This window comes from Mercurialis annua, linkage group LG4 (genome assembly GCF_937616625.2).
Source record: "Mercurialis annua linkage group LG4, ddMerAnnu1.2, whole genome shotgun sequence".
Classification (NCBI taxonomy): Eukaryota; Viridiplantae; Streptophyta; class Magnoliopsida; order Malpighiales; family Euphorbiaceae; genus Mercurialis; species Mercurialis annua.
In genome coordinates, this window is record NC_065573.1 from 26,016,076 (window position 1) to 26,030,845 (window position 14,770).

The window sequence follows — 14,770 nt, forward strand, 5'->3', positions numbered from 1 at the left end:
GTCTTTATTAGCGTGTTACCGAATCTTAGAGATTCGGCATCTCCTTCATACCTTTTCGGTCTTCAGGGGGAGTCCGGTGTCACCTGAGAGTAGATCTCCTGCAACTCGGCTCCATTATACTTACAGTAGGATTCGGTATCCATCATTAGCCCCCCCGCAAGTGAGCTGAAGTAGTTTGGCATTTATGCCTTAGTGGATTTTGGCTCTTTTGGAGCTGAGTTCTCTTATAAGGGCGAGTCGTTTTGTATTCCGGGCGAGTCGTTTCATATGTTTGTGGGTGACGTTTCTTCTTTAGTAAGATTCTGTGTTGCCACGTGTCGTCCATCAGTAGAGGGTTATGACTGGATGAATGACAAGTGTCTTCGTGCGTTATTAGTATTTGTAATTATGGGATCTCGTCTTTTCAGTTTCTTTGATTCAGGCTATATAATTGCTCATTTTCTTTCATTTTCTTTCTTTTTTCAACCTTTGCTTTCTCTGCAACTGCTAACCTTCGATTTCTTCAAGCTTTTTGTGGGTTTCCTTCTTCTGCTGTCAAGATTCCTCGTTTTCAAGTTGCTCCTTACCTTTCTTTTGATCCTGCGTATTTGCTTGCGAGGTATTTTACCTTTTCTCTAATTTAATTTCCTGGTAGTTCTTCAATTTTGATTTTATTCCTTCTGTTCTTCTTGTTCTTCATCTTGTTCTTCGTCTTTTCCTTTCTTTTGATCTTTTAGAGTTTTAATTTCATCATCATTCCGTGTTTCCCCCCATTTTAAAAATTTTAAAATGTCAGAAGTAACTGAGGGGGCGAAGGGTGCTCGTGACGAGCTAGAATATACCCGGAGCTCCTTGTCAAGAGAACAGATACTTGGGTATGCCGAGGAATTTGACTTTCCTGAGTCGTATGTTATTCTGAGACCAGCAAAATCGTGTCGGGCGAATCATAGCACCGATTCGCCTTCCAAGATAGTAATTTTTCATGAGCAACTTTTAGCGGGTCTTAGGTTTCCCTTAGAGTCTTTAATCGTAGAGGTCTGTCTTAATTTAGGTGTTCCTTTGGGTCAACTGCATCCGAACGCGATTCGCCTTCTTTGTTCTTTTATGGAATCGTGTAGGGTTCGGATGCAGGAGCCTTCGCTTGCTCTTTTTAATTATTTTTATGTTTTCTCCCGCCGAAAGGGTGAGGAATTTATTTTTGCTGGTGGTCGACCGAATCGATCTCTTTTTAGTCTTCCTTCTTCTTTGAAGGGTTGGACCCCTAAGTTTTTCTTGGTTCAGCACTCTTCTTTCTCCTCTTTTTCGCGGAGTTTTACTTCTAGTAAGGTTTCGCTTACTAATGTACCTGATCTGGATGATGGGGAGAAGGACTTCGCCCTGTCTTTGCTGTCGGATTGTCGTTTTGACAAGCCCAAGTACAGTGTTCTTTTAGAACAGTATTTGAGTCGCCGTGAAATACTTTTGGCGGGTCTTCCTTTAGAAGGTATTTTTCTAATCTTTTGTTGTTATGTTTTTGTTTTGTAGGATGTCGACTTCTCTTGAACATTTGCTTGACAATTTTCATGTCGATATGACTGTAGATATGGGCGAGGTCACCAGTGGCGTTCCTAATCCGTCTTCGGTCGCCGTACCGGATCCAACGCCTAATCCGGTGGATCTTGGTCTTGCTTCCGGCGATCAAGTTCCTGCTGCGACTTCTGAGTCGCCTTTGCTTCCTTCGAAGGAATCAGCTCCTTCTCTGAAGGGGTTGCCTACCGGCGGTCAGAAGCGTCCTGCTGAGGACCAGGCTGGAGCTTCTGCCAAGCGTCCCAAGAAGAAGAAATCTTCTGGGGTGTCTTTCGAGGAGGCACCTCGGTTTGCGGCTTGGGCGGACGCGCAGGATCCGCCTCGACTTTCAAACGTCGCCATTCTTCATGCTTGCATGGAGAATGTTATGATAAAAGAGGACATTGAGTCCATTGATCGCGAACATGGCGATAATTTGGCTGAGTTCGCCTGTCTCGGCGGTTTTTCGGTATGCTTTTTTTTCTTTTGTTTTATATTATGATTTGCTTCTCTTTTTTTTTTTTTTTTCTTATTTGTTGCTTTCTTTCTCAGGTGGTCCAGTCCATCGCTGTTTTGGAGCGCCGCCGAAGGGATGCAGTGGATCAACTGAAGAAGCTTCAGAAGGATTCCGAATCCTGGCTCTCCGAGAGACAGAAGATGGAGGAGGAGGCTGGCGAGGCGACTGGTCTGATCCAGCAGCTGAGGTCTTCCGTATCTGCCAAGACTCGGGAGATTTCCGCTTTAGAGGCTCGGGTTCGAACTTTGTCCGAGGAAGTCGAGTCTCTACAGTCTTCTTCAGGTGCTCTCACTAAGGAGAGGGATGATCTGAAGAAAGAAGAGGAGCGTCTCCGCCGGCGATTGGGTGACTCTGGGAGCTTTTATTCCCAAGTCATGACTCAGTACCGGTTGGCGATCGGGGCAAAGCTGCGGGAGCAGAATCCAGGCGTCGATCTTTCTGGAGTCAATCAGTTGGATCCTGCTTCTTTGGCGAAGGAGGTGAAGGCGAAGCTTGATAAGCAGAAGCAAGATGCTCTGAAGAAGGCTTAATTTTTGTTTTCTTCTTTTTTGTATTTTTTTGCTTTTGCCTTATTTTTGTATTGGATCGTAGGCGGATCCTTTGTAATTTTGCTTCTGTTAATATAATGATCTTTTGACCATTGCTTTTCTTTAGTTGTAGAGTTAATCTAAACTCGTTTGTTATTTTGAGAAGTTAATCTAAACTTCTGCTGGTGTAATTTATTTGTAGGTCCGAATGGATCCTTTTATTTATTTGACTCGGACGAGTCTAAATTATTTTTTTTAACTAAGATTCAAACGACTCTTGTTAAATTGTATGTATTAGGTCTCGAGCGAACCTATAAGATTTGTTTCGCCAAATCGCCTTTTATTTCAAAAATGGAAATAAGTACAAGCCATGAATTTATTGATAATACTTTCTCAGGTGTTCTACATTCCAATATCTGGGTACCATGGACCCAGTTATTGTCTTTAGTCTATATGCGCCTTTGCCAGTAGCTTCTTCTATGATGAAGGGGCCTTCCCAATTAGCTTGCATTTTCTTTACTCCTGCGTTTCCTCTGCCAACTTCCGCGTTTCGTAAGACCAGATCGCCTCTTTGAAATTCTCTAAAATTCATTCTTTTGTTATGGTATTTTGCGGCTTGCTTCTTGTATGTAGCGGCTCGGGCTGCCGCTTCATCCCTTCTCTCCTCTAGTAGGTCTAGACATAGTCTTGTTCTAGCCTCATTGGTTTCTTCTTCTAGATAGTTTACTCTGATACTGGGTATACCAATTTCTACTGGAATTACTGCTTCAGTGCCGTAGGCGAGCCTGAAAGGTGTTTCGCCAGTTCCTTTTCTAGGAGTTGTTCTGTATGCCCATAGAACGCTGTATAATTCTTCTGCCCAGTTCTCCTTATACTGAGAAAGTCTCTTTTTTATTCCTTGTGCTATGGTTCGGTTGGTGACTTCTGTCATTCCGTTTGTCTGAGGGTGCGCCACCGAAGTAAATTTCAAATTGATCATTAGTCCTTTGCAAAATGCCTTGAACCGCTTGCAATTGAATTGTTTGCCGTTGTCTGCTATTACAGTGTGGGGTATGCCGAATCGGCATATTACTTCGTTCTTGAAGAATTCCTCTACTTTGGCTGCGGTGATGGTTGCGACAGGTGCTACCTCTACCCATTTTGTGAAGTGCTCTATTGCGACGATTAGGAATTTCACTTGATGTTTTCCCGTTTCGAACGGTCCAACTATGTCAATCCCCCAAGTGGCGAACGGCCATGGGCTTTCCATTGATCCTTGAGGCACTGCCGGTACACGACTGATGTTGTCGTGTCTTTGGCATTTATCACATTTCTTGACTAATGCTTTTGCGTCTTCTTTGATGGTCGGCCAGTAGTATCCCTGGAGTATTGTTTTTCTTGCTATGGTGACTGCTCCTTCGTGCGCGCCGCATATTCCTTCGTGGATTTCCTTTAAGATGGATTCTCCTGTCTGAGGCGAGACACACCTAGACCATGGATGAGTTAATGAGGTTCGGTAAAGAACTCCATTGTGAAAAGAGTAGTTGGCAGATTTTCTGATGGTGCGAATGGCTTCGACTTTGTCTGTTGGTAACTCGCCGCGGTCTAGATATTTGATCAGTGGAGTCATCCAGGAGTCGGCCTCCTCGATTGCCATGACTTCTGTTTTTCTGGTGCTTGGTGATTCGAGAATTTCCTTTAGCTGCATTTTAGTGAATAGATCTCCAAGTTCTGACGCTGATTTGGCGATGGCGTCGGCTTCGGTGTTTTCCTCTCTCGGGATTTGAATGATTTCCCATTGTCCTCCTTGTGCTTCCAGCTGTTGGAGCTGTGTTTTGACTTGACTCAGGTATTCGATCATCCCTGTTTCTTTGGCTTGATATTCTCCCTTGACCTGATTTACCACCAGCTGGGAGTCGCTATAGATCTTTAGGATTTCCGTTCTTATTTCTAATGCGAGGCCGAGGCCTGCGATTAGGGCTTCATACTCAGCTACATTGTTGCTGGCGGCGAATTGGATGTTTACTCCATATTCGATCCTGATTTTTTCGGGTCCTTTGAGGATGGCTCCTGCTCCAGCTCCTTTTTCATTCGACGCTCCATCTACGTGGAGTTCCCATACCAAGGCTGGTTTGGGTTGGCCAGTCTCGGTTGGAGTTATTTCTGCTACGAAGTCCGCTAAAGCTTGTGCTTTCAGAGTCGGGCGAGGTTCGTATCTTATGTCGTGTTCGCTGAGTTGGATGGACCAGTGGACTAATCTTCCGGAGGTTTCTGGTCGTTGGATCGCCTTTCGCAATGGTTGATTTGTTCTTACCACAACGTTGTGACTTTGGAAGTAGTATCTCAGCTTTTTAGCTGTGGTCAATACGGCAAGTGCCATTTTTTCGATCTCGGGGTATCGTGTCTCCGCACCCTTCAGGACTCGACTAATGTAGTAGATTGGCTTCATCTCGTTATCTTCCTCCCTTACCAGCACTGTCCCGATGGTCTCGTGTGTGGTGCTGATGTATAGGTATAGTGTCTCCCCTTTCAGCGGTCTGCTTAGCAATGGAGGGGTGACGAGGAACTTCTTTATTTCTTCAAAAGCGTTCTCGCAGTCTTCATTCCATTCAAATTTTTGTGTTCCTTTGAGGGCTTTGAAGAAAGGCAAGCATCTTTTTGCTGAGCAAGACATGAATCTACCGAGTGCTGTGATTCGCCCGTTGAGTTTTTGAACTTCATTTATGCTTCTTGGTGCCTTCATATCCATAATTGCCTTGATCTTTTCGGGGTTCGCCTCTATTCCTCTTTGAGATATCATAAATCCCAGGAATTTCCCGCCTTGTACGCCGAACGTGCATTTGTCAGGGTTCAGCTTCATTCCGAACTTATTTAGTATGTTGAATGTTTCTTCAAGATCTTTTGCATGGGTTTCTTCCTTCTCGCTCTTGATGATTAGGTCGTCTACATACACCTGGACTCGTTTTCCTATCTCGTCTTTGAACATGAAATTCATAAGTCTTTGGTATGTTGCTCCAGCATTTTTCAGGCCGAAAGGCATTGCCGTGTAGCAGTAAGTTCCTCCCTCTGTGATGAATGAAGTCTTTTCTTGGTCTTGCTCCTTCATCTGAATTTGGTGGTAGCCTTGAGCTGCGTCGGCTAGGCTATACATCGCGTGTCCAGCAGTAGAGTCCACGAGTTGATCGATATCCGGGAGAGGGTAGCTATCTTTAGGACACGCTTTGTTTAGATCGGTGTAATCCACACACATTCTATTTTTTCCGTTGGCTTTCTTTACGATCACTACGTTAGCTACCCATTCGGGGTAGTGGACTTCTCGTATGAATCCTGCTTTCTCCAGTTTTTCTACTTCTTCAGCGATTATTTTCTGTTTTTCTTCCGAGAACTTCCTTTTCTTTTGCTTCACTGGGTTCGCCGCTTCTGCTACATTTAAATCATGAGTAATGACTTGGGGGTCTATTCCGACTATTTCTGATGCGTTAGCAGCGAAGGTTTTGACGTTGTTTTTCAGCATGGCCGTGATTTCGCTTTCGGTCTTCGGGTTCATGTTTGCGCCGAGATTTACTCTTTTCTCCTCGTCGAGTTGGAGTTTCTTTGTTTCGCCTTCTGGTGCTGTTTCTTTTTCTTCGATGTCGTGATTAAGGATTTCTTCTATTGCCATTGCTTCGCCTGATTCTTTTATTGCTTGCTCGTAGCACTTTTTCGCCTCGGCTCGGTTTCCTTGTATCGTGATAATTCCTTGTTTCGTCGGTATCTTCATGGTTAGTGCCTTTATGCTTGTCACGGCAGCTGAGTCGTGGAGGAATGGTCTCCCCAGTATTGCGTTGTATGGCAGGTCGATTTCTACGACGCTAAACCGTGTAGGTAATTCCTCGCTTTTCCTTGTCCTTCCTAGCTTGACGTCGAGGGTAATTGTTCCGTTGGGCTTAATTGGCAAGCCCCCAAATCCTACCACAGGCGTGGCATTTCTTTTTAGTTCCGCTAGGTCTCCTCCTAGGCTTTCGTAGGCCTTTCTTGTTATTAGGTTTATTGCGCTTCCTTCATCGATCAGGATTCTCTCAACGTTCCAGTGTTCGATGATCATGGCCACTACCAGAGCTTCGTTGTGCTCTTCAGCTATTCTCCCGAAGTCCTCCCCGTCAAAAGTTACTGGAGGAGGAGTTGAGAGTTCTGTTGCTTTTCGTTTTCTCTGTGACGTTTGATCCTTCAGGTTTACTCTTTCAGAAGTCATCTTCTTCAATGAGATTTGTTTTTGAGTTCAGAAAAGCTCCTTCTTTTGTAGTTTAGTTAAGCTTTTCCCACAGACGGCGCCAATTGATGGAGTCTGCCTTCTGAACCGGTGAGTGAACCTGCAAAACAGGGTAGAAGCTAACCGGACGGTGGTTGTCCGATTAACTCTCCGATGCTAAAGTCAGTCTAGAGCTTTGAGCAGCGTTTTGAGTATATGAATGTAATTGTCATTCTAGGCATACCTCGTGCTCCTTTTATAGTAGTCGAATATACCTAGTAGAGTTGTATTAGGCAGGTGAATCCTACTTTGTAGGGATTCGGCCGTATCGTAGAGATTCTCCTGATTTGTCGGGATCTACCTTAATCTGATAAGAGTCCTATTTAGGAACGTCTTCCTAAATAGTCTTATCTTCCTAAAGTAGAGTTTATCCTTCCATATGTAGTGTTTGTGTCCAAATAGGACAAGATTTCCATATTTAGTCGTTTACCCGAATCCCGGGCCTGACGCGCTCTTGGCGGATCATGTGGGATTCGGTCTTTATTAGCGTGTTACCGAATCTTAGAGATTCGGCATCTCCTTCATACCTTTTCGGTCTTCAGGGGGAGTCCGGTGTCACCTGAGAGTAGATCTCCTGCAACTCGGCTCCATTATACTTACAGTAGGATTCGGTATCCATCAGTTAAGATTGCAAAAAACAGTAAGACAAATTTTATTAAAAATTGAATTAAAGTAGTTCAGTTGATATAGGTTCATATCAGGTTCACATCAAGTCAATTTTTGATTTTATAGCCTGTCAAATATATTTTACTTAAAAGAGATATTCAATTTATATATCTAAATTTAAAATCTCTCTCAATATAAAATGTCAATTAAGATTCATACAATAGAATAACATGCTTATATATGTCCAAAAAATACAAAAAAATGATTCATATTTTTTATGAAAGTTTACTTAAAGTTCATATATATTGCACTTCAAATTAGCATATGGTCGAAATAAAAATAGAAATTTATCAATTATTTAAAATACTTTTTAAATTAGATTTATAATCAATTTATGAAAAGTTTATTTTAGATTAGTTTATATTGAGTTGATATTAAATTTATATTAAATTTATATTAGGTCCATATTGAGTTTATTTTAAGTTCATGTACTGACCATTGCGGAAAAATTTAACAAGTTTACTTTTAATTTATTATTAGTTGATTTGTTACTTTAGAAATTTACTTTTGAACTATTAAAAATATTAATTTGAATAAATCAGATTAATTTTAAATTTATAACAATTTATAAAAAAAATTATTTTAAATTGACATTTGATTTACATTAAATATTTTAATTTTTGTTCAAAATTAAATAATTAATTTTTACATATATTTTTATTAATATTGTAAAGAAAAACTAAAAAAGATTGAAAACTAGGTAAATAAATGTTGTATTTTTATTTTAATAAATAAGCCATTAAAATAAATTAATATTTATATATGTTTCTATTAGTATTTTTCTATGTGTACTAAGTTTGGTAGCTTTTTTCCTCAAACAAATAAAAGCCAAGCAGCTTTATGCTTTTCAATATTAAACTGAAGTTCAACACGCCTTCAGGATAATGAAGTCTTTGAGCGAGCAAGAAAAAATCGTGACCGTTGAACAAGTTTCAAATATTCACTGTTGATGCATAAAAACTTATTAGTAAAATTATGGACAAAGTAACACGGGATGTTGTCACAATATTACAGTAGTATATAGAAAATAGGGGGAAATGATTGTGTGTAACGGAGACACATTAAGAAAATAGAACATGAGGATAAAATAGGAAGGAAAATGATAAAAGGTAGACATGAAAACTTTTTCAGAAAATTGAGAGATTTTTGCTAAAAATAAAAAGCTGGGTTACTAACATAAACATTTGAGATTTTGGGTGATTTGGTGTAATTTTCTCTATTAATTTTGAATTTAGATTGGGCCCATTAGTATATTATTTAGAGAAATTTACGCCTTATGCATATTTTTTTGACTTTTTTGCAAAATTATTCTTTCATATAATACATCGGCAAGCGTGCATGGTTTCTAATTTTTATTTACAACAACACGGTTAGCCTCTAAGATTTCTACTCATTTTTACTAGGCTGAAGGTACAAAAAAATCCTCGTAATTTTTAAAAAAATATAAAACAGTTCTTTAATTTTTTTAGGATGCAAATTGACCATTTAATTGTTTTTTTGAAGAAAAAACCCTTCAGCCCAAAATCTCTACAGACCTCCATGGTATGTTCCTCAACCATGGTCTATTAGGCCTATTATTTATGGACAAGGTAACTTTTTGCATGAATTATACATAAAATTTGGAGTCTCAGTTAACGTCGAGCATTGATATATTATTTATGGTTGACATGCGTAGCGTTAGAATTTCTGTAACCCTTGACCATTAATTATATGTACATGTATTTTGTATTTTAAGCTTGCTATGATTTTGGAGCCAACGCTCCTATTTGTTTTAGCTCTGATCATGATTCATGATTTTAGATCGTGACAAAATAATAAGTGATTATTATTGATGAGATTTAAAATTGTCGATTAATATGTTAATTACATGGTGTAATGAGAATTTAAAATTGTTAATTAACATGATTTTAAGAAATATTGTTATGTATAGACCTTTTGACCAATGTGATTGAATTTTTATTTTCTTATGAATTGAAAATCTTAAATTTTTATATTATGACATATTTATTTTATTGATTAGATGCATTGTTGATTATTTTATGTGATACAATAGATAAATAAAATAAAATAAACTCTTGTTTAATATTAAGTATTTTAAGTATTTTCTGTTGATTAACATTTACTAAGACTTTTTTTTTTTGATAATTTGGGGAGCGGGGAGCGCTTGTGGGAGGAATCGAATCCACGACCTAGCAGTTTGCTGCTTAGCGCTTATACCATTTGAGCTATAGCTCATTAGTACATTTACTAAGACTTAAATTGCTATATAGAGGATATTGTTAAAGCATGATATATAAAGCCATTTAAAGATAAGATGGATAAAAATGATTGTTAAAGTGGGAAATTCCACATTGGTTGTGTGTGTGAGTGGACATGTGTTTATATATTGGTTGGGCACCTCCACTTAACACCAATTGGTTTTAAGATGGAATCTAACAATGATATTCATATATTTAATTTGATTAGACTTAATTAGGTTATAAAAATGATTTTGAGCTTATGATATTAAACAGAATATTGATAAATGTGATGTTAATATTTCATATCTAAAAATTGTATAATATATAATTGGTAAAGATTTACCTATTTAAAATAATCTATCTAAAATAACAACACTTCAAGTGATAAAGCAAATCTTACTTGAAGTAGGATAAAATATGGATCTTAACCCACTAATCAATAATTGAAATCTTATTAAGAGTTTGTTGTAACCTTGATACTAACTGTTGAATTTTTAGTACCAATTGTCGTAATCGATTTATGACCGGATTAGTATGTGTAGCAGATTCGAAACCATTTGATAGTTATTTAATTATGAATTTGATAACAAATAACAATATAGTAAAATAAAGGAGTATTTGCAAAATAAATCCTAACGTTTCACTTTTTTAGCGATTTAAGCCTAACGTTTAAAACGTTATGAAACAAATCTTAACTTTTTCAATTTTTGCAATATGTAGCCTCATCTCAAATTTCAGCCATTTTGTCATCTTTTTTAAGCTACAAAGTGACAAAATATAAAAAGTTGGAATTTTATTTACAAATTTTTAAAATGTTGGAATTTAATATGCTAATAATATGACTGCCACATATGTAAAAAAATAGCCGAAAAAGAAAAGATGTTATAATCCAATTCGAATGTAAAAACATGTAGAAACTAATTTATTAGAAATGTTTGGATTCAGTGTCAAAAGGGTGGGATATAAAATTTGAAATTAGATTAGAGTTTGATGATGTTAAAGGGGATGATGCTGTTTGTTGTACCATTTCCATTTCGAAATGGAAAGTCAGAAATGGGACCTGCCATGTGCTAAACGGCAGCCAGTTTTTATTTTTCGTCTTTTTAGGTCTTAGGAAACATTTTAATCCATGGGTCTCCATCTCTCTCATCTCAACCTTCCTATATCGTAAACTTAAAGAGAAAGGGTCAAAATGCGTTCCATGTTTAACTCGAGAATCAAATTGGCTCTCGATATTTAAAAAGATACTAAAATTTATTTAATATTTTTAAAAAAATTCAAATAAATCTCTTTTTCTAATACTTTTTGAAAATTTGTCAATCCTTACTTTGGTGGAATCTGACGTGGCTTTTTAAACTTCAAATGGTTCAAATATGCACTCAATATTTGACTTACAATTCAAGTATTCCCTTTATATATGAATAAGTTCAAATATTCCCAGTAAGGGTGAGCAAAATTATCGATCGACCAAATTAACCAACCAAACTGATGATTTTTGGTCGGTTTGATAACAAAATATAAATTTTTAATTTTTTGTTTGATTTGAGATTTGAACTATCCACATTAACCAAATAAGCCGAAATTTTAATTTTTTTAATTTTTTTCTTATATTTTTGTCGGTTTTAACCGAAATAGCCGGACTACCACTCTATTCAGTCGGTTCGATTTTCTTTTGTTATTCTATTGATTCATTTTTTATGAGAATATCTTATTAGTTTGATCTTGAATTTATATTGTTATTTGTACATGAGAATGAGATGGCCTATTGAAGTTTTGGAAAATTTGTCCAGTATCAAAGGACATTATTATCACTTGATATTAGCAATGTAATCGAATAGATTATAAGAAAAATACAATCACTTTCAGGTTTGATTCGCTTTTAAATTTAAAGTTTGAAACTTAATTCAAACTCGGCAAATTATAATTTTAGAAGCTCTAACTCAAAGTCGATATAATTGAAATCTGAGCGCGATTCGACCTGAAGTGTATAAATATTTAAAAATTAAATTTTATGAAAATAAAGATATTATTGAGTTAAAAAAAATAAAAATAGGCTCGCAGACTTATATCGAGCGGAGTATTTTGATGGTCAAAATCAATATGAACTTTTTTTATACATGAAGAGTATATTTGAACCTTTGTATATGTGAAGGGCGTGTTTGAACCACGTGCCAAATATTGAGAACATATTTAAATCATTTTAAAATTCAATAAGCCATGTCAGATTCCACCTAAGAAAGAATTGATGGTTTTTAAAACGATGTTAGAAGGAGGGATTTATTTGAGTTGTTTTTAAAACGTTAAGTGTATTTTAGCAACTTTTCAAACATCAAGGGCTAATATGCTCCTCATGCCAAATATGGAGAGCTCATTTGACCCTTTTTCCTAAACTTAAACCCTTTTCTTTCAAATCAATTTCCCATGACCAATCCATCGACCAATTAAGTGTGATATCTGGAAAATTTTACATTTAGTTATTCCAACCAAATATTTATTATGAAATTCGGTTCGTATATTAGAATTTATACGATTTTGAGCTTACTTTTTTGGGTCTATAATGTTAAATCTCATACGTGAAAAAAACAACAACAATTTAATATTCTTAAGATTTTTTTAATAATTAATAAAGAAAAAAAATTTCTGAGAGAAATTAAACCAACGACATTAATATTTATTGTTCAGCTCTTATACCTTTTGAGATAGAGCTCGCTGGTAATGGTCTCAAGTTAATATTGGTTTGTACAAAAAATTAAGGACTTAAGTAGCAATTTGTCCCTTCAACTTGTAAACAATGGGCAATTAACACATAAATTAACTTTATTGGCAAATTAATACACGAACTTGATGTTTATGGGCAATTAGCCCATTTTGACAAATTAACTTACAAATTAAAGAGGCAAATTGCCAATTTAGGATACAATTAACTCACAAATTAAAGGGCAAATTGTCAAAATGGGACAAATTATCCATAATCACCAAGTTCGTGTACTAATTTGTTAACAAAATTAATTTATATGTTAATTGCCCATTTTTTACAAGTTAAGTGGGCATATTGCCACTTAAGTGAAAAAATAAGTATCCAAACTCACTACAAATAGACCAAGCTTGGCTAGAGGCCAGTCTCTTAAAATTATGTGCACTATATGTAAAGCTATGGCGAGAGGCCAGTCTCTTCAAATCGTCAGAACTATGGACTTCTTCTAAATTTTATGGGCCATTCACACCACCTGAAAATTGAGGTGTTTACATAAATAATAAAAAAAAAAATACTGTAAACATATTTTTTTAATTTTTTTATAAAATATAATTTTTAATATAAAATTTATTCTTTTTTTCATTCTTTTTTTTCTTCTTTCATTTTTCACCTGCACATCCTTTTTTTTTTCTTTACAGAATCTTCTTGTTATATAGAATGTGTTTCTTCTCAATTTTTTTCCAGCCGATTTTATTTTGTATCCGATTTTTCTTCTCTCTGTCTTCTTTTTTATTTCTATTTCCTTTTTGATAATTTTTTATTTAAATTCGACAGTTTTATCCTTTTTCATAATTATACATTTAATATATTATGTTGTATGTTTTAATAACGTCTTTAAAAATATTGACATTTTTTCAAAGAAAATTAATGGATTCATCTTTTTCATTTTGCAAATTTATATGTAGAGGAATTATTTTGACGTATGAAACTGTTTAAAACTATTTGAATCTATCTGTTTAAAACTGTTTGAAACCATTGGAAATATTATGAAACCGTTTGAAATTATATGAAAATCATTTGAAATTATTTTTTAGCAATTATTTTTAAAATTATGTACAAACTGTTTGAAACCATTGGAAACATTATGAAACCGTTTGAAATTATATGAAAATCATTTGAAATTAATTTTTAGCAGTTGTTTTTAAAATTATGTATAAACTGTTTAAAACGATCTGTAAACTGTTATTTTACAAAAGGTTGTAAAACTGCATTTTAAAAAGAACAAATTTTCAAAAAAATTACTAACCTTTGTGATTTTTATCTATGACCAAACCTTTTAAAATTAGCAAATATAGCCCGTTTTTGCATATTATATTTTTTTTGTAGCCATTTTTGAACCGGTACGGTTTTTTATTGTGATTAAATCTTTTACTATGATGCAACATGCATATATTTGATATTTTATTATGATTAAATTTTTTTCTAATCTTATATATATTTGGCTATTAAAGGAACATAATTTGCAAAAACGGATTATATATATTAATTTAAAAAGATTTGGTCATAACTGATAAAAATCGCAAAAGGTTTGGAATTTTTAGAGAGTTTGGCCTTTTAAAAACCGTTTAAAACTGTTTGAAATTTTTGGAAACTATTTAAAAAAATTACAAATTGTATTTTTAAAAACCGTTTAAAACCCTTTTATAAACTGTTTTTTTTTTAACCGTTATAAAATTATATTTTAGAAACCGTTTAAAACCATTTAAAATTATTTTTCTTTTTCAAAAACAATTTATAGTATGACTTTCATATTGTGGTTTTGGAATTCAATTTTGCAAATATTTTTATAATTTAAGTATTTCTTTTAAATTTTTAATCACTTTATGGCAATTAAACCAAACGCACACAATTTTTGTCCATAAAAAATCCATTAAATAAAAAACGAAGTACATGGACTTATTAAAGAAAAAAATAAAAATTACAAGGCTATTTTGATGAGTTGAGCCTTATTTTTTATTAGCAGTATCGTCAGTAATATCTGAAGCTTATCTGAAGCTTTTACCATTCACTGATCATGCAAATAAAAGTTTGTATTATTTTTTTTGTTAAATGTGAAAACCGGTTTTTTATAGTCTCAATTGTTAGTTTGTTAGTTATGGATACATAATTCGAATCCACAATTTTTTGATGCACTTAGCGGTGACTTAGCCATTAAAACTGGACCCACATTAGCAATGAAAGTTAGTATTTAAAACCTGAAATTTGGATTATGATGTGATAATATATGATTTTCCTTTATATTTTTATTTGTTCTTGTTCATGTTAGTTCATTCA

The 14,770-nt window shown here is 35.2% G+C and overlaps 1 protein-coding gene across 1 annotated transcript; it reads left to right on the plus strand.

Annotated features, from left to right (window-relative positions):
* Positions 1–1,407: 1,407 nt before the first annotated feature.
* LOC126678787 (uncharacterized) lies at positions 1,408–2,673 on the plus strand. Its single transcript, XM_050373691.2, has 2 exons — positions 1,408–1,993; positions 2,077–2,673. The coding sequence occupies exons 1-2, from the start codon at positions 1,487–1,489 to the stop codon at positions 2,569–2,571; spliced, it is 1,002 nt and encodes a 333-aa protein (XP_050229648.1). The 5' UTR covers positions 1,408–1,486; the 3' UTR covers positions 2,572–2,673.
* Positions 2,674–14,770: the final 12,097 nt, after the last annotated feature.

Excerpts from the sequence above, each read along its gene's own strand:
- LOC126678787 (XM_050373691.2), top strand. The coding sequence starts at position 1,487 with ATGTTTTTGTTTTGTAGGATGTCGACTTCTCTTGAACATTTGCTTGAC. Across the intron at positions 1,994-2,076 it reads CCTGTCTCGGCGGTTTTTCG|GTGGTCCAGTCCATCGCTGT; the intron begins GTATGCTTTTTT and ends TTTCTTTCTCAG.